The sequence below is a fragment of the Aspergillus pseudoviridinutans genome, assembly GCF_018340605.1.
Source record: "Aspergillus pseudoviridinutans IFM 55266 DNA, scaffold_4, whole genome shotgun sequence".
In the NCBI taxonomy this organism is placed as follows: Eukaryota; Fungi; Ascomycota; class Eurotiomycetes; order Eurotiales; family Aspergillaceae; genus Aspergillus; species Aspergillus pseudoviridinutans.
In genome coordinates this window covers 873,633-890,927 of record NW_025091284.1, presented here as the reverse complement: position 1 = coordinate 890,927, position 17,295 = coordinate 873,633, and the positions used below count along the sequence as shown (strand labels likewise).

Below are 17,295 nucleotides of genomic sequence, written 5' to 3'. Positions count from 1 at the left end.
TTCATCGAAGGGCATTAAATAGGATAATGGGAGATTTTCTTGTTGGGGCAAAAGAGATTCAACCGTATGTAGAAGACGTTTGCCAAACGGCACTCTCATTGAGAATGATACTGGGTATCCTAGCGGAGTTTCCACCCGATCGTCCGCCTATTGCTCCCTTGAAGAGAGCTCAATCGGGTAGCTTAGTCCCGTGAAGGTGAGCTTTAATCAAGCTTCGGTTAACCAATGGTCCGGCAACGCAACCTTGTTACGCCCAATTGACAAGCCCATATAGTCCTGCAGAAGTGGACGTCCTCTCTAGCTACTCAATGCTCATTGTAACCCACTCCGAGGAAAGGGGCTTCTCTTGCTGGAGTAGTGAAAGTTCGCTTAAATCTCGAAAGACGATCGGTGGGACAATGGTTTTCTCCCCGTACTACGTCGAGGCACTGGTCGTTAAGCTGCAGAGAAGGTCTACAGCAGTTCATGGACGCTAGCCACGTGAGCACTTGGCGTGCCGTATCCTGAGCTCTTTCAGTCCGGATATCGAAAGTTGCACAGCGCTGATTCGGATCTTCGAGCTTGATCTTTCTCAGCTTATGCCATTTTCAGTCACTCTCATTGCCTTGATTGGTAAGCTGGCTTGCGACCTGTGTGCTAGTGCCGACACCACTTTCGCGCCGGGTGTTATTACTTCTTCTTCGGCCTTGCATGTATGTATCCGTGGTTGTAACGACTCTCTCGCCAACGAATTTGTCACCAGGCCAAGGAGCCTTGCATACAGGACACTGTTCAGCCTGCCGCATACGGAAGAAATTGCGAGTGCACATATCGTGAAGCCGCCCCGAACAGTCACGATCGCCGCAACGTTGACCCTTTCGGAACGTCAGTTGCCATACTAATCACAAAGAGTTTACTCACCACCGTGATAATATCCTTGCATGCTGCGCAGAACTTGATCTTATCCACTCTCCGCCCTTCGTCGTTCTCATTGTACGTAGCAATAAGCCAGCCACGCAGCTCCATCAGCCCCCGCGGACTCAAACTGTAGAATCCCTTCCGGCTCTTCTCAAGCCAGCCTTCCTCCACAAGCTGCTTTAAGACCGTCTCTGCCTGCGACATGGTCAAAGACTGCACTGCTCCTCCCTGATTTTGCTGTGTGGCGCCCTGAGTCGCCCGTCGACTTGAATCCGAAGAAGCCTTAGCGAGCTGCATGGCCTGTATACCACTGACTACCATGGCCTCAGATCGTCGTGTATTGTAAGTATCGAAGATCGCGTCAAGAACACGCTTGATGAAGGCAATCTCGTCTGCCGAGTAGGTGGTCGCTAATTGCATGAGGGGATCACTAGTGGTATTCACAAGAGCATATACTCGTTCAGCTTGCGTACTTCCGTCTACTTGTTCATCGATCTGTAACTGGCGTAGCGTGCTCCTAATTTCCAGGTCGAATGGAGAAATTGAGGCGTTGGCAGCATCGATATAGGAGTCGAGATCTTCTTGCGATACATCGTCCGGGGAGACAGGTTGGTCCTCTATCATCATGCACGGATTAGCAAGTCCCTCGTGGTCTCTCGTATGACTTCATACCGTGCGCCGAAAAGATCGCTGCTAGAACAGGTCTGGCTTCCTCAAACGTCATGGTCGACCGGGCCAAGAACGCTTGGAGAAAGGCGCGGTTACTATCGTTGTAACCATTCGCCCCAGCATTAGTTGCCATTATGTCGTTTGCGACAGTTGCCTTCCGCCAAGTCGAGAGGCCAATCTATCGTTAAGTTTTGAGTACAAACCTGAGATCTTCGGTTTTTTTTTGCGGGGAAAGTTATTGCAACGCGATCCAACGCGACCCGCGTTATCGGATGCCAAGACCGAGACGGACAATTTACGGAGATCGCATCAAGCATCGCATAGATGAGCCTTTTACTCGCGCCATACGGACTTGTGACTATCACTACTCAAAAGGTCACTAACGGTGCCTTAAATGGTATGAATATGATCATGGTAGCTACTAATTGGAATGAGCTAGCTTTGATATCATGCTAAGCGAACAAGAAGGTACAGATGACAGATGTCACAATCTCCCCAGCGCCGAATATGGAAACGAAATCATAGAAGAAATCTCCCTAAAACCTCCGCCTGGTAGGCTCCGGACTAGGACTCCGGCTAGCACTTCTCGGGTCCCGGCCTCGTTCTTTGAGCCACTTCTTGGTGCTCAAGCGAAGCTCACGGTCGAGCTCGGGACTAGGATCTTTCCGGTGAATGAAATTGCAGAATCCGCCTCGTACGCATCCTTCGCCACTATTTAACCGGCAACACGCTTCTCGGAAATCTGTCACAGGTGATAGCTCGCAATATATCGGCCGTGCTGCGTACCAGCGCGAATTGAGCGCATCGCACGCGGCCTGTGCGTCTTCTTCGTATTTGAATCGCGCGTAGACGTTGCCGATGAGATCTGCATGATAGACTCGGTTAGCGATAGTTCTCTTGAAATCTTGATTTGCAACATAGAGCACTTACGGTCATTGTTGTTGTCGCAAACAACCAATTCCTCCAACTCGCCGTACTTGCACATCTCGCACCACACATCCTCATAGAACGCATCGAAGTGGTTTTGCAGCTGGCTGGGGTTCATCTTGCTCTTTGGGTCGTAGGCTGGGTTCTGATACATGTTGGGCATCAGGATCGTCTGGGAGTATGATGGCTTGACATGCTTGCGGGAGCATCTGTCGCCGTGTCTGCAGGCGCCAATCTTGTAGTAGAAGGAGCAATTGACCTTGTCCTGTTCTGTACCAAAAATGGAGGCGAGATAGTTGGCCATGATGATCAGCCGACAGCAGAATGAACCCGGGTCACTTGTGGTAGGAGGAACGATGCGGAGGCGAAAAGTGGACTGTCAGGGGACACGACGAAGTAAAGTGACAGAAGGTAAAGAGTGGGAAAGTGATGGTAGGATTGTGCCAGCGCAGGAGGTGAGGCTATATGTCCCTTCCCATAGCTTGAAGATTCTGGAGAGCTTGATCGCGTGGCGGAGATGCTGACTAACTTTTGTTGGAAGTTTCTAGCCTCAGGCCACAATAGAGGAACAAGAATATTCCGCGTGCATAATTAGTAACTCATGCATCATAATCCGCGCTTTCACTCAATCATTGGAGCAATTGTTCTATGCGGTAAATCAGATCATTTAACAACTCAAGACTTGTCTTGTTCTTTTGTTCTATCCCAAGACGACTCACACTATTGCAAGCCCACTCACATCTACATCAGGCTCAGCTCCCTCCACCATCTGCGCAATCACTTTCCCAGTTCCCAACGACAATGAGATTCCCCACGGACCATGACCTGACGCAATGAAAACTCTTCCCATTGTTCTACCATTCTCACATCTGTTTATAGGCTCAGTTTTGAGCCCACCTAGCAAATGATCGTCAACTCGAGTGACGAAGGGAATTCCAAGCGCGGAAACGGGTCGGAAGCATAGGCCTTCACGCAATATCTCCAAGTCATTTTGATTGGCATTGTCGTCTGTTGATTCCACATTGCCTTCGGCTGGTCCTCCCATCAGACGAACCGCCGCCTTTTTCAATCGTTCCATCTCATTCTGTTTTATTAATTTGCACGAGTCCTCCGCCTGAGCTGGAAGAGGGATATGCGTGTCATTCAGACCGGATATGTAGATCTCTCCGCCTTGACGAGAGAAAATCTCAGGAGAGAAACCGCTTGAATCAGTGTGTGTCGTAAACACGGCATGACTGCGGCCGGCGTTTGTTACCCTCTCATCTTGGAGCGTGTATCTGGGAGAACGAACGACAAGGGAGTATCCAGCCAACGCGGTGATTGGGATTGAAAGACGAGACGAAGGGAACAGATCATGATAGACTTGCGGCGTCCAGGGTCCAGCACAAATGATGATATTTGTGCAGGAAAGTGGGGACTCCGTTTGAGTATCCAAATTAATGATGTTGACCCCAGTGATAGCTCCACTGACTTGATCTGTAATGACGGATATGGCCTTAGCCGGGTTGTGCAACTTGACACCGCGGGACAAAGAACTCTCCAAAAGAAATCTTGACAGTCTCAATGGGTCTCTAATAAAAGCCGTCAGTTCGCCATGCGGCAGAGTTCGCAATAGTCATTACTAACACTTGTGCAACAGTGCCATCATCGCTAATCTTCTCAAGGACCCCTTTCTTCTGCTTCGTCAACCAGCCGGGTACCTCCGCATGAATAGGACTACTGGAGCTGGCAGCTGCCTCTGCTCGACTTGTTCCTGCACTCAGCCAGTCATCTCCAGGAGCACCTCCTTTCTTATTCTTCTTGGAAAGGTCCAGGCTCAGTGCTGTGCCTTTCATATATCCCCATTTCTGCGCCCCTCCATGCTTGGCTGCCAACGACTGATGCAGATTGAAAGAGAGAGCTCCCAGGGGTGCAAGAGCTGGCGCGAACCAGTCCTTGGCTAGGAAGCCTGCAGCATATCCCGATGCAGCACTGAACAACTGAGACGAGGCCTCAACGATATGGATCTCGTCGGACGATCCATTTTCAGATAGGTAGTAAGCAATTGAAGATCCGATGATGCCTCCTCCAAGAATCACAGTGGACATACTGCCGTTCCGTGGTCTATGGATTGTCCTAGGTCGATTACGCCGCTATGGCCCTATGCGTCATCAGTGATTCGTAGAGCAATAGCCTTAGAGCATACTTTCACTTACATTATATGTCAAAGTGTATTCTTTTGTTTTTCAATATTGTATTCTCGATGGACTTGAATGGAATATGGCAGGAGTCTATAGCCACGGTAGAACTACGACAGGCCTCTGAAGACGGTGATCTACGGCCTTTCAATAATGTTGGGCACTTGATCCGTGCTTATGGGAAAGAAGTTTTGGAATTCCATACCTCCCTATGCAAGCCGTGAAGTCGAGAATCAACTGCGTAGCTTCCAGTTGTTCTTGTCACTGTGAAGTGTGAACCTATAGATACCGGTTTTCCGAGTCTGCGGTAAATAAGAGATGCCTTCGGGCATGCACTTCGCCAACAAGAAGAACAAGACTAGATTGTTATACTTTAAATTCGGCCCAAGGACTCGTGGTACCTGTAAACGGGCAGGTTTTATCTGGGCAATTGAGAAAATATATTCATAGAGAGGGGTATCGATGGCATTATTATTCTGCGGCATCTTCGCCGACAACCCCGCGTTCCCCTCACTGAAGAAATTACATCACTGCTGCTCGCAACGTTTACCTTTGTTTATTCTGACAACTCAATTGGTCCTTGCTCATTCTTCTTCAGTGACCAGAAAGTCCAGCTTAAACTCCTCTGGGCTTCTAGGCTTCTAAGCTCGCAAACTTTTCTCTTTTATTTGTTGCTTTCTTCTGCCATAATCTTGACGACAAACATGCCGGGCAAAACCATCATTGTCACTGGCGCCTCGAGAGGTACTTCCGTCGAGCATGCCCCTCAAATACACGTGTACTAACTCGCATTCCACAATTCTCTCAGGTATCGGACTCGCTATTGCAAAGTACCTTCTTACCGCGCCACAGTCGCACAATGTCGTCGTGATCGCTCGCAGCGTCGAACCTCTCCAGAAGCTCAAGGAACAGTACAACAAGCAGGTCGAGGTGCTCAACGGCGATCTGGCGGATTTCTCTCTCGGCCAGAAGGCAGTTGACCTGGCTATCAAGTCATTTGGCCGTCTTGATGGATTGGTCCTCAACCATGGAATACTCGGACAAGTCGGCAAAATCGACAAGGCAGACCCCGAACAGTGGAAGCTCGGATTTGACGTGAATTTTATCAGCTTCGTCGCGTTTGTAAGACATGGCAGTTGCTGGATGTTGGTGTTCGAATGCAAAAGGACTAATTGGCGTCTACAATAGATCAAAGCTGGTCTACCAGCGCTTCGCGAGGCCAAGGGAAAAATTATCTTCACTTCCTCTGGCGCTGCGGTGTCCGCCTACCGAGGCTGGGCTCTTTATGGAGCAACAAAGGCTGCGATGAATCATCTCGCCTTGTCTTTAGGCGAAGAAGAACCCGACGTTACCACCATCTCGATCCGGCCCGGAATGGTGGACACTGAGATGCAGCGCGAGTTGAGGGAAGACCATGCTACGAGTCTTGAGCCTCAAATGCATTCCAAATTTACAACTGCGCACAAGGACGGAAAGCTACTCAAACCCGAGCAGCCAGGCCATGTGATGGCTAAGCTGGTCCTCGACGGTCCAGCTTCGCTAAGCGGAAATTTCCTCTCGTAAGTCATCTGTTCATTCATGCTAAACACTAACTAACGACTAAAATAGATGGAATGACGAAGCTCTAAAAGACTTCCAAGCATAAATATTCATATACCGTTCAGGCCTATATATATGACCCGTCAGTACATGTCGCAACCAACGAGCAGATAGAAATAAACGGCATGAAATTGTAAATATAATCAGTCGAAAGATGAAAAGCAATACATTTTAGAAGCATTAGGTGCAGAGCACCTTCATACTTAGCATGGAATGTAGGGTACTCATCATATATAAAGTGGAGAGAAGATGGAGAGAAAAGGAGCACCCATACCTATAAGTTTACTCAAATCCATGTATGCGAAAACATTCGGACAGCCATCAACACGTCAACGTCCAACATCTGAATTAAGAATTTTGGCTAATGGAACCACAGTTCAGCTTCGCATGAAGTCAACCCCAGCTACAGCCTAGATATACTTCAAGCTGTTAGCAAAAGATATGTAATCTTTAGACGTTAAATGCAATAGTGAAAGAAGAGGAGATATCAGTTGGTCCGTTTGGCTTGGACAGTGTTCGTCACCACAGAGTGGTATGATAGGGGCGACAACAAGGTTCATCATGTAGAATTGCAAGGATCTTTGATAATGTGGCTAACATACCTTCGACAGTTAGTGCTACTTGCACTATGGTGTGAGCAAAATGCAACTTTTTAAGATCTCGTCATTGAAGACCTCGGAGACGTTTTGTCTCGCTTGTTGTTGTGTGGTGAGAGGGAAAAAGGTTGCAGAAGGAAAAAAAAATTGCTTGCAGATAAAGACTGAAGGCGGTATGTTTCTGCCCCTATTCTTTATCCCGTGTCCAGTATCTCCACGCGTAGTGGGATTTCATCGACTATTTATCAAGGCTAAGCGCCATCTGCCCCACGCGGACTTGCTATCACAAGATATAACCTTCGAAGTTCGCGAAACTTTGCGACATATGAACTGCGCTTTTGTCCGAGACGATTTACTGCCCATCTACCATGTCTGATAGAGAGTTCAGCTGTATGTACCTTCTTTCCACCCATTCCTTGACAGCCCGGCTGACACTTCAACTCATATACAGCGAATGATGACCTATCGCTTCCCAAAGGTATGTGACAGAAACCCGCGTTCAGTATATATCTTTGTCGCATTTGGAGCGATTATCGCCTCACGGCCTTCAATGCTCTTGCGCCCGTGCAGCCTACATGTAGCTTACTTTGTTCCCCGCAGCGACGGTCCAAAAGATCATTACAGAGATCCTACCACCATCGTCCGGTCAAACATTCTCCAAGGATGCTCGGGATTTGCTCATGGAATGCTGCGTCGAATTCATTACTTTGATCTCTTCTGAGGCCAACGATATTAGCGAGAAGGAAGCAAAGAAAACAATTGCTTGTGAACATGTGGAGCGGGCTCTGCGTGACCTTGGATTCGGTGACTATATTCCCGAAGTCCTTGCCGTCGCAGAGGAACATAAGGAGCAACTGAAGGTTTGTATCCTGCGACAGTCGCTCGGGAAGACAGCTTTTGCTAACGGATGAGTAGTCGCGAGAGAAGAAGCAAAGCAAGATGGAACAGAGCGGCCTGACCGAGGAGGAACTGTTACGACAGCAGCAAGAGTTGTTTCGCTCGGCCACAGAAAAATACAATGCTGCTCCGGAATGAGCTTCTCGATACCATGCTTGTTGTTCCAGACTTCTCGATCAAATAGACACACGCGTCTCGGAGTTCTTTGTGCTTTGGGTTCCTTTTTTTACTGATGGCACGTACATGGTTCGAGGGGAGAAAATAGGTTCGGAGTTCAGGTGGTTATTCAGGGTCTGACTCGGGAAATGTTCGCGATAGCGTTGTCTGTATTTTCATCTTTTATATGGACATTCTCTCTGTTCAGTCTCTTGTGCTCTTCATTAGTTTCGCATTGAAGGATGGCTATTTGTTCGTCATAACCCGAAAGATGCGGGAGTTGATGTGGTCCTGCTCCTCAAGTTTCAGCGTTTCTTGCGTCTCTAAGTACTGAAATAATTCATAAACAAGACGGAGGAGATCCTGGAAAGATGAAATATTGCCTGACAGGCGCTGATGGATAAACGGTAAGCTCAGTATATACTACGTCGTAGATGTCTAGTTTTCCAAAATCAAGGACACCACACTCGGGCCAGTCGAACTCTTTTTATCAATTAAAGCATAACGCATGACAATAGATACATGCATATGACAGCTTGACCGTGACCTAATAACTTCAATTTAATAATCAATTGACGAAAGGCCTCCTGCCTCCGATGCTAGATTGTACTAAGATCGAGGTGGGTGGGTGGCGCCTAACCGAAAGTGGCTGACCGCCCAACGTGGTAGAGACCATCGCAGAAGCTCCAACACCGCGGTTGGCTTCACTGCGACAGATCCCCAAAAATCCTAAGCTCCATCACGCTGGACTGCCCAGGATGCCGCCCTTTAAGGATGAACACATTCTGGTAAACCTCACTTACCCCACCTCGCAACATTCACTTTCCTTATGGCCACAAGGCAGCAACCCACTAACCCCGCGTCCCTTTCTAGATAATTGCGCCAGGTTCGCAAGTGACCCTGGCGCAGCTCGGCCTTCCGGAGTCCTTTACTCCTGCACGATTTCGCTTCCCCACGCGCATGTTTCCTGGTGAAAAGAAGGGCGAATATGAACCATATAAGATTCACGAAAAGCGACGCGATGTCAAACCTAGCAATGGCGTCGACGCGCCCAAGGAGGACGTGGAGATGAAAGATGCGGAAACCTCTGCGCCCGAGGGTGCAGCGAATACAGTGACGGATGAGAAGCCACAAACCGCGGAAGCTGGAGGCCAGCCGGAGAATGGAGAGGTACAAGAAAGCAATGGCGAAACGGCGCAGGAGACTACACAGGAAACTACCCAGGAGATCTTCTATGAGGAGGATGTCACATCGGATGAAGGCGCGATTTACCCCATCGAAAACGGACGGATTGTCGACTGGCCCGTCTTTTTCGCCCTCTTAACACACGTTTACAACACGCTTAGCCCGCCTTTCCACACACCGATCATGCTCATTGCTGAGCCAGTCTGGTCTGCCCGTGATCGCGAGGCGATCACTCAGTTTGTTTTCGAGAAATTCAAGACGCCAGCGTTTTGCCTGATGGATTCTGCGCTGGCAGTCTGCTATGGATACGGAACATCTACCGCAACGGTTGTCGATGTCGGGAAAGGGAAGGTCGATGTCACCGCCGTGACCGATTTCATGGTCAATGACCACGGAAGAGGAATCGCCCTGGAAGGCTGCGGTGGCGATTACATGACTGAAAGACTTCTGGAACTACTGGAGCCCAAGGGCTTCACAAGGGAGATGTGCGAGCAATTGAAGAGGAGCAATATCACAGAGATCTTGCCGCCGGGAACACCGTTTCCCGGCACCGCGGAGACCGCCCAACAAGGTGCCAACCCAGCTGTATCGGCCTCGACAGGTGCACAGGACAGTCTCGGTGCGAATGGATCTGTCCCTCGTGGCCCGGGCAACAACACTCAGACCGGAGCTGAAGGGAACAACGCAGATGGCGAAGAAGATGAAGGGGTCCTGGATGTTGCGGCCATCGTTAGTGGAAACACGAGCGAGTTTCTGGCAAAGAGGGAGAAAGAAAAAGCCGAGAAGGCTTCAAAGAAGGGTGGAGCAGATCAGGCTGCAAAACCTGTTCGTCTGCCGAATTCCAAGAAAGAGAAAGCTTCATTCCAGTTTGAGGAATTCGTCCGCCTCGACTCTGACCAGCAGACGACTGACGGTTCTGGACGATTCATCCGTCAAAAGCGAGACATCGAAGTTGGCATCGAGCGCTTCTTAGCAGCAACCCCCAAAGAACACGTCGGGGAGCGTCTCTCAAGTGGAATCCTAGAGGACATTGCCACTCAGATACATCATACCATTCTCGCCGTTTCCGATGCAACCAAGCGGAGCGAGCTTTGGGATTCATTGATTGTCGTGGGAAATGGCAGCAAGGTCAAAGGTTAGTGGCCTCCAAAAATATCTCTCTTCGACATATAACTGATATTATCAAACAGGTTTCACACAGGCTTTGCTTGGAGCAATCTCACAGAAGTTTATCCTCTCGCCATCAGGTACGATTTTCACATCTGAGATTCCGTCGAATTTCTCCACCCCATTGCCTACCGGAGGAACCAATACACCCATTCCTTCTGGCCAGCCCGGTATCATGCATCATCCCGCCGGCCAGGGCGTCAATCCTCTGCTCGTTGCTGCAACCCACTCCGGCAACCCGGCGATAGGCAACATGGCTCCTGGGACACCATCCCTCGACCCTAACTCGGCTTTGCACCATCGTTCTACCGGTCATTCACAGACTCCCACCTCTGTGAAGACCTTGAAGCCTCCTGAATATTTCCCTGAGTGGAAAGAACAAAGCAACACCAACGCACCAGGCGCCAGTGGCGCTGGGGGCTTGGGTATAGGCAATGGTGCTGCTGGCAGGCCCAGCGGCCCGTCCATCGGTGGCCATGGCATGGAGGAGGCGGTGTTTTTGGGTGCTCAGGTCGCATCCAAGGTTGTCTTCGTCCTTGACCAAGGATTAAGCAAAGGCTTCATGAGCCGCGTGGAGTATAACGAGAACGGGCCGTCGGCGATCCATGAATATATGATGTGATTGTATCGCAATGTCTTTTTGTTTTTGCCCATGTCCCACCATGATTCAAGGAGTTCGGCAACGAGGTATTCCACTTTGGTCCCCGAGGCTACCCTTTTAATCGATTTTGGACTCGTTGCCCTCTACATATACTATTATTTGTGATTTTCTCCTGCTTGCCTTTCAACAATTGTACTTTACACGGTGGGCGTCAGTTCTTCTAGAAAAGCAATTCTGTCTGGATGCGGGTAGGATAGCTGGAGTCTGGTCCTCAGTTAATAGCGTTCAATATACTCTTTCAGCCAGGGAATATGCGCCTTCGAGGGCAAACCGAGCCTTTGCTGTCAAATACCGTGCTGCTTCGTCCGGCCTTTGTTCATTATCACGTGACTATGCCTTAGCCACAGAGGTCACTCGCCACATCTTTCTTGCGTTGCGGTCAACCACCGCCAACCAAGCTCTCTTCTTCTCCATCTCTCTTTTAGTTCCAAGGTTCGGAAGGAGATTCGTATGAAGTCGCTTGCACCCTGAAATCTATACTAAGCCTGGTTTATTCGTTCTCACACCGTTTACATTTCTTGCCTTCAATATGCCTCGTGCCGAGGCTGGAAGCACCAAAGCGATCAGCAACAAGATCAAAGCTGTATGTTCTCTCATTCCTGTCCTACAATTCCGAAAAGATGAAGCTTCTAACTGATAACAGAAAGGCTTAGGCAGATTGCGATGGTACTGCCAGGCTTGCGAGCGCCAGATGCGCGATGAAAACGGATTCAAGTGGTGAGTTTCTTTATTACCTGTGAGCTTTTTGGCAAGTGTATACTGATTTTCATTCCTTCAGTCATGTACAGAGCGAAAGCCATGTACGACAGATGCTACTCATCGGCGAAGATCCCAAGAAACATATCGAGGAATTCAGCAGAGATTTCCTGAACAACTTTGTCAATTTGCTCAAGACTACGCACGGCGAGAAGAAAGTCCACATTAATCAGTTCTATCAGCAGGTTATTGCTGATAAGGAGGTGAGTCGAACCTTAAAGTTTGGGTGATGGCCCCAGATCACTGACGTCGATAAAGCACATTCATATGAACGCCACCAAATGGAAGAGTCTTACCCAGTTTGCGGCCCACCTCGGTCGAGAGGGTATTTGCCGTGTCGAGGAAACCGAGAAGGGCCTGTTTGTGTCTTACATCGATCGGAGTCCGGAAACGATGCGACGACGGGAGGCGATCCTCAAGAAAGAGCGGCAGGACAGAGGAGACGAAGAGCGGGAGCAGCAGCAGATTCAGGAACAGATCGAACGGGCGCGGCGGAATGCGGAGAAGCAGGATGAGATCGATTCTGAAGCACGAACTCTGCAGCGCAAGGAGGGCGAGAAGGTGAAGCTCAACATTGGGTTTGGGTCAAAAACAAATGGAGAGTCGAAATCGGTGACGCCAGGGACGCAGTCGCCAGAGGAGAAAGATAAGGGGTCCTCTTCAGCGACACCAGACACAAGTGCGGTTGAGTCTCCGGCGGCTCCGGTAGAGGCTGCACCACAAGCGGCGGCGCCTAAGCTGTCCATGTCCTTCAACAATAATAAGCCGAAGAATGTTTTCGCAGCCATGGCAAAGAAGAACCCTCTGGCAGGAAAGAAAGGGCCAGTGTTGGAACAACCCAAGAAGATGACCGAGCAGGAGCGCATCATGAAGGAAGAGATGGAAGCGATGGAGCGCAAGCGTATGCGAGCAGGTTCGGGCTTTCCGAATGCTAAGCGTCCGAAGATCTCCTAAGAATGGCCTGGTGGTGAATATATCCGCATTCAATCTCTACAAGCAACCGGTATGCCGCGTTGCGCGGGCCGTGTTGACTCTCGACCATATGTTGAGACCCCAGGCCAGCTAGGTCTCGAGGAAATCCCTTCAGTCACCCGCGACAGTTTCAATCTGCGAATGGACGTTTCATCAACCGTTCTAGCAAATCATCCTTGGCGACTCGCCAACTCGGCGCAATGCGCGTCTCTATACACGATCCCCAGCTCGGGTTGTTGTGATTCTCGAGTTCGGGAAAGCGCAAGATCCTTGATGTTGGATGACGCGTCTTTGATGATGTGACGGTTCGTTCCGATCCGAGGGAGTATTGTCATTCTCCTCTCCAACTGACTCTAGACCTTTTACCTTATGGTTCAATAGCATAGCTAGCTTTCAACACTTCGTCACAATTAGGATAAATCAACCCGTTTTCAATCTTGTGTCAATAGTCAATATCTTGGTCATTCTACTTGCTTATTAATAGCGGACTCTATACCACGGCCTGAGCATAGACCCTCCATCGCTATGGGCACATTTCTTCCTGTCGGATAGCTTCGCACAGGAGTCTGTCTACACAGTTGCCTAGGAGAGCTTTCTGCTCCGATGCCTGAGTCATATCACCTTGAAGTGCAACATTAGAGCTTTCCTTTCAAGATGATATGTGAACATTATTTAAGTTTCGTATACAGATAGCTCCGAGTCCAGATTGACGGATATATATATTACCGTCACCAGGAGTACATACAACACAGGTAACAAATATGTCCGCCAATACCAAAAGCAGGTTGTTCTGGTCACCAGGCAGTTGCAGAGACCCTAGCGTTAAGCAACATGCATCACATCGAGACTGTGTTAGAATGCCTGCCTGTTTGTGTACAGAGTCTCCTGCGTTCCTTCAAGTTGGTTCATTTTGGCTCATATAGCTAATTAATCTGCCTTAATAACATCGGAGGCCCGGGTGGTCTAGTGGTATGATTCTCGCTTAGGGATAAACCCAAGCATATCTGCGAGAGGTCCCGCGTTCGATCCGCGGCTCGGGCCAGCCTTCACTTTTTGCTTTGCATTTTGCTTTTTGTTTACTTCAAATTACCGGCAAAGCCAGGCCACCCACCAACTTCGACTATTCATTCTTCTTGATTGTGACTCGAGCACGCTATCCACAATCCGGGACGAAGCAGACAGAATGCGTTGACTGTTGGCCGTCTGCCAGTGACTCAGTCGGTCACGTGATATACATGGACTGGCCTCGATGATGTACAAGACAATATGTACAGACAAGTCCTTAACTTCCTTTTCAAGCTGCATGTAGAGGGGAAGTATTGGAGAGGCAAATCCTCACCGACGAGCAAGTGTAAGCGAGTTCACTGAGTCTCCAAATTCTCGGGTTCTCTTCCCGAAGCCGAAACCGCAATCTTTTCTCATAATATATCTGCTTTCAGAGCTTGTTACTCATACTTCGTCAATTTCATCCAATTCCTCCAAGAACACACTGTGGGCTTATCACTATCGAGATAATCCAAAAAAATGGCATCAGAACGTACCCTTGCGTTCATTGGGTGCGGTACGTATAGGGAGCCACCCCTTGATTGCGCGTCTGTGGAACTGACCATTTGAAAGGAAATATGGGTTCAGCTATTCTGAGCGGCCTCCTTGATGCGACCCGTCCGACGACAGATTCCAATGGTGGTGCATCAGCAAAGATCTCACGTTTTATTGTAAGCACGAAGAGCGCTGCATCTGCCCAGCGACTGCGGGACGAATTCAGAGAGGATGACTTTCGTGTTAGCATTAAGCATATGCATAATCTTCTAGCCATGCAAGAGGCGGATATTGTCCTGCTTGCCTGCAAACCTTATCTGGCTGAGGAAGTTTTGAGTGAGCCTGGTGTGCGGGATGCACTAGCAGGGAAATTGGTGATCAGCATCATGGCGGGAAAAACGCCCGAAGCTATTGAGAAGTATATCTATGGTGATTCACCCGCAGACGCAGTCGAACCGAAGGCGATCATTGTGAGAGCGATGCCTAATGTTGCAGCTCGTCTGCGTCAGTCGATGACGATCATAGAGATCAACAACAGTCTTTCGTTTGACCTGACCGACACTTTGACCTGGATATTCGAACAGATCGGAAAGGTGAAATTCCTGGCGACTGATCTGTTTGATATCGGCTCAATGCTTGTGGGTTCGTCCATTGCTGTTCTGACTGTTCCGTTGGATGGCATTCTCGATGGTTGCGTCGCGGAGGGGATCCGAAGAGCGGATGCGTTGGAAATGGCAGCACAGAACTTGATCGGAATGGCTGGTTTGTTGCGAGAAGGGGTGCATCCAGCTATCCTAAGAGAAAGTATCTCTTCCCCACGGGGTTGTACAATTCAGGGTCTGTTGACAGTGGAGAAGGAGGGCGTGAGAGGAGCGTGTGCACAAGCAATGATCAACGGAGCTAGACATCTAAAGGAAATGCCTTGATTGTTCATGTGTCATAGAATAGAACTGCCTAGAAGATACATGGAAATTGACCTGTAATAACGATGGAACCTGTTAGTGGCTTTAACTGTCTGGACTCTGGAATGCAGCGCGGGATCTCAAACCGAGGCCTTGTCGGAAGGGGGTCCGAGGTCATCTGTACAAGACCACGAATCGAATCATGAAATGCGACCAGAATGTTCCTGGTTATTTTCATTTCAACACCAATCGGGGACCAGGCCGTCATGCCATGATCTACACCATCTGGACTAACTGGAAGAATTGACCCCTCACGTACGAAGAGAGAAAACAAGACAGAATGCAACATAAATAGCGACAAAGACACGATGTAGTAGTTGTGATTTGAAGCGTCATTGTTGGAAAACCTCAAGATGTCAGTGATATCCTTACTGCCAAAGCGACCCAGCATTGTTTCCTTGTTTGCAGTCAAACAATTACAGTGTCAAGTTTCAACGTCGACTACAACGCCTCCCACACATCGGCCTCGAGATGCCATCATTTCACAGCCATCTCCGTCACCAAAGAAGGCAGCTCTCTCAGTTTTGCCAACTGGAACACTTCTTCGCTCGCTTCTGTTGACATCTGCCATGTCATCTCCCTTACTGAACCCTTGTTTATCAATGCTGAAATACGGGGTGGATTCCAAGTCTCCCCTCCTCAATCCATCAAAGAACCCGCTGATAGATTACCTCCTCCGAAAAACAATCTACAATCACTTCTGTGCGGGTACAAACGAGGCTGAAGTGCGCAAGACCGTCCAGGATATGAAAAGCCTAGGATTCAAGGGTGTCATCCTTGGATACGCCAGAGAGTCAATTGCGAAGGTGGACGAAAACGACAACAATACCTTTCAAGTCCAGAAATGTCAACAAGCAATTCAAGACCAAGCAGTGGAGGAATGGAGACAGGGAAACCTACGGACACTGAAGATGATTGGCGCAGGAGACTTCCTTGGAATCAAGTAATGACCTATCCATGATCAACGACTGCGCCAACCCAAGCGGAGAACTAGCTAACAGAAACCAGATTCACCGGTGCAGGCCCCCAAGCCGTTGAAGCCCTTTCTCGCGGCGACCTTGCTCCGCCTCCTTCTATCGCGCAAGCCATTACAGAGATCTGCGAGGCCACAGCATCCCAAAACTCCCGCCTCTGGATCGACGCAGAACAGCAAGTCTTCCAGCCGACGATCGACGCCTGGACAATTGACCTTATGCGAAGGTTTAACCGAAACGGGAAGATAGTCGTCTACAACACTATTCAGGCATATTTGAAATCCTCGACCGAGAACGTCCATCGGCACCTTTGCCTAGCTCAAAAGGAAGGATGGACCTTAGGGATCAAGCTTGTCCGCGGGGCCTACATCGCGCACGATATCAGATCCCGGATACACGATACTAAGGCTGATACGGATAACAGCTACGACTATATCGTGGAGAGCCTTCTATCACGGAAGTTCCCACTCAAAATAGAGTCTGATAATGCGCCAGCGTTTCCGGATGTACGGTTGTTCGTGGCATCTCATAATGCGGAAAGCGTGCGCAAGGCGTCGACACTGTATAGACAGAGGATCCATAACGGTCAACCCACGACTCCGCTTGAGATTGGCCAGTTGCAAGGAATGGCGGATGAAGTGAGCTGTGAGTTGTTGGCTGAGAATAACACTGGGGAGTCGGCGATCCCGACACCTGGAGTATTCAAGTGTCTGGCCTGGGGGACCACGGAGGAATGCCTCCATTTCCTGTTGCGACGAGCAATTGAGAATAAATCAGCGATGGAAAGGACCAAAGATACAGCAATAGCGATGCGACGGGAAGCCCGGAGGAGACTTGGGTGGTGAGACATCAGTATGCAAGGAGCACTTTGCCATTTTTCGCGGTATTCATTCTCTGGATGATACACGTATATGTTGCTGTACGCCACATAAAGACGGACCAAGCGTCCACTAATCATACTGCGACAACAGAGTCGAGTTACCTGTCACGCGAGCTTCCCGTCAATAACACAAAATGCGGGGAAGTACTCATGCTTCCTTCTTTTGGACATCGGCAGCTGTAACCGAACTCGCGAAGGACTGAACTCGGGAGGGGATTCCGGCTGTTGTTGAATCACTAGAGGCAGTGTTCACCTTCTATGCCTTCAAATAGACGGTTTCA

The 17,295-nt window shown here is 49.3% G+C and overlaps 9 protein-coding genes and 1 non-coding gene across 10 annotated transcripts; 7 read left to right on the top strand and 3 right to left on the bottom strand.

The window, feature by feature from the left end:
• Positions 1–587: 587 nt before the first annotated feature.
• Asppvi_005757 (non-structural maintenance of chromosomes element 1 family protein) lies at positions 588–1,699 on the bottom strand (the record flags this gene model as incomplete). Its single annotated transcript, XM_043301670.1, has 3 exons — positions 588–854; positions 901–1,514; positions 1,570–1,699. The coding sequence occupies 3 exons, from the start codon at positions 1,697–1,699 to the stop codon at positions 588–590; spliced, it is 1,011 nt and encodes a 336-aa protein (XP_043157605.1).
• Positions 1,700–2,102: 403 nt separating this feature from the next.
• On the bottom strand, positions 2,103–2,797 carry Asppvi_005756 (zinc finger CCCH domain-containing RNA-binding protein; the record flags this gene model as incomplete). The annotated part of the gene is made up of 2 exons (XM_043301669.1): positions 2,103–2,431; positions 2,497–2,797. 2 exons carry the CDS (start codon positions 2,795–2,797, stop codon positions 2,103–2,105), a joined length of 630 nt encoding a protein of 209 aa, XP_043157604.1.
• A 411-nt stretch (positions 2,798–3,208) lies between these two features.
• Asppvi_005755 (NAD(P)/FAD-dependent oxidoreductase) lies at positions 3,209–4,580 on the bottom strand (the record flags this gene model as incomplete). The annotated part of the gene is made up of 2 exons (XM_043301668.1): positions 3,209–4,064; positions 4,120–4,580. 2 exons carry the CDS (start codon positions 4,578–4,580, stop codon positions 3,209–3,211), a joined length of 1,317 nt encoding a protein of 438 aa, XP_043157603.1.
• A 794-nt stretch (positions 4,581–5,374) lies between these two features.
• Positions 5,375–6,315, top strand: Asppvi_005754 (SDR family oxidoreductase; the record flags this gene model as incomplete). The annotated part of the gene is made up of 4 exons (XM_043301667.1): positions 5,375–5,414; positions 5,479–5,792; positions 5,859–6,229; positions 6,279–6,315. 4 exons carry the CDS (start codon positions 5,375–5,377, stop codon positions 6,313–6,315), a joined length of 762 nt encoding a protein of 253 aa, XP_043157602.1.
• Positions 6,316–7,233: 918 nt separating this feature from the next.
• Positions 7,234–7,900, top strand: nctB (negative cofactor 2 transcription regulator complex subunit NCB2; the record flags this gene model as incomplete). The annotated part of the gene is made up of 4 exons (XM_043301666.1): positions 7,234–7,255; positions 7,317–7,343; positions 7,466–7,725; positions 7,781–7,900. 4 exons carry the CDS (start codon positions 7,234–7,236, stop codon positions 7,898–7,900), a joined length of 429 nt encoding a protein of 142 aa, XP_043157601.1.
• A 776-nt stretch (positions 7,901–8,676) lies between these two features.
• Asppvi_005752 (putative chromatin remodeling complex subunit (Arp9)) lies at positions 8,677–10,892 on the top strand (the record flags this gene model as incomplete). The annotated part of the gene is made up of 3 exons (XM_043301665.1): positions 8,677–8,706; positions 8,792–10,238; positions 10,294–10,892. The coding sequence occupies 3 exons, from the start codon at positions 8,677–8,679 to the stop codon at positions 10,890–10,892; spliced, it is 2,076 nt and encodes a 691-aa protein (XP_043157600.1).
• A 568-nt stretch (positions 10,893–11,460) lies between these two features.
• On the top strand, positions 11,461–12,641 carry Asppvi_005751 (putative C2H2 finger domain protein (Kin17); the record flags this gene model as incomplete). The annotated part of the gene is made up of 4 exons (XM_043301664.1): positions 11,461–11,514; positions 11,575–11,648; positions 11,710–11,890; positions 11,946–12,641. The coding sequence occupies 4 exons, from the start codon at positions 11,461–11,463 to the stop codon at positions 12,639–12,641; spliced, it is 1,005 nt and encodes a 334-aa protein (XP_043157599.1).
• A 970-nt stretch (positions 12,642–13,611) lies between these two features.
• Asppvi_005750 lies at positions 13,612–13,700 on the top strand. The gene has a single exon. It is a non-coding gene; the product is annotated as a tRNA-Pro (tRNA).
• A 581-nt stretch (positions 13,701–14,281) lies between these two features.
• Positions 14,282–15,124, top strand: Asppvi_005749 (pyrroline-5-carboxylate reductase; the record flags this gene model as incomplete). Its single annotated transcript, XM_043301663.1, has 1 exon — positions 14,282–15,124. The coding sequence occupies one exon, from the start codon at positions 14,282–14,284 to the stop codon at positions 15,122–15,124; it is 843 nt and encodes a 280-aa protein (XP_043157598.1).
• Positions 15,125–15,729: 605 nt separating this feature from the next.
• Positions 15,730–16,979, top strand: Asppvi_005748 (putative proline oxidase Put1; the record flags this gene model as incomplete). The annotated part of the gene is made up of 2 exons (XM_043301662.1): positions 15,730–16,103; positions 16,169–16,979. 2 exons carry the CDS (start codon positions 15,730–15,732, stop codon positions 16,977–16,979), a joined length of 1,185 nt encoding a protein of 394 aa, XP_043157597.1.
• Positions 16,980–17,295: the final 316 nt, after the last annotated feature.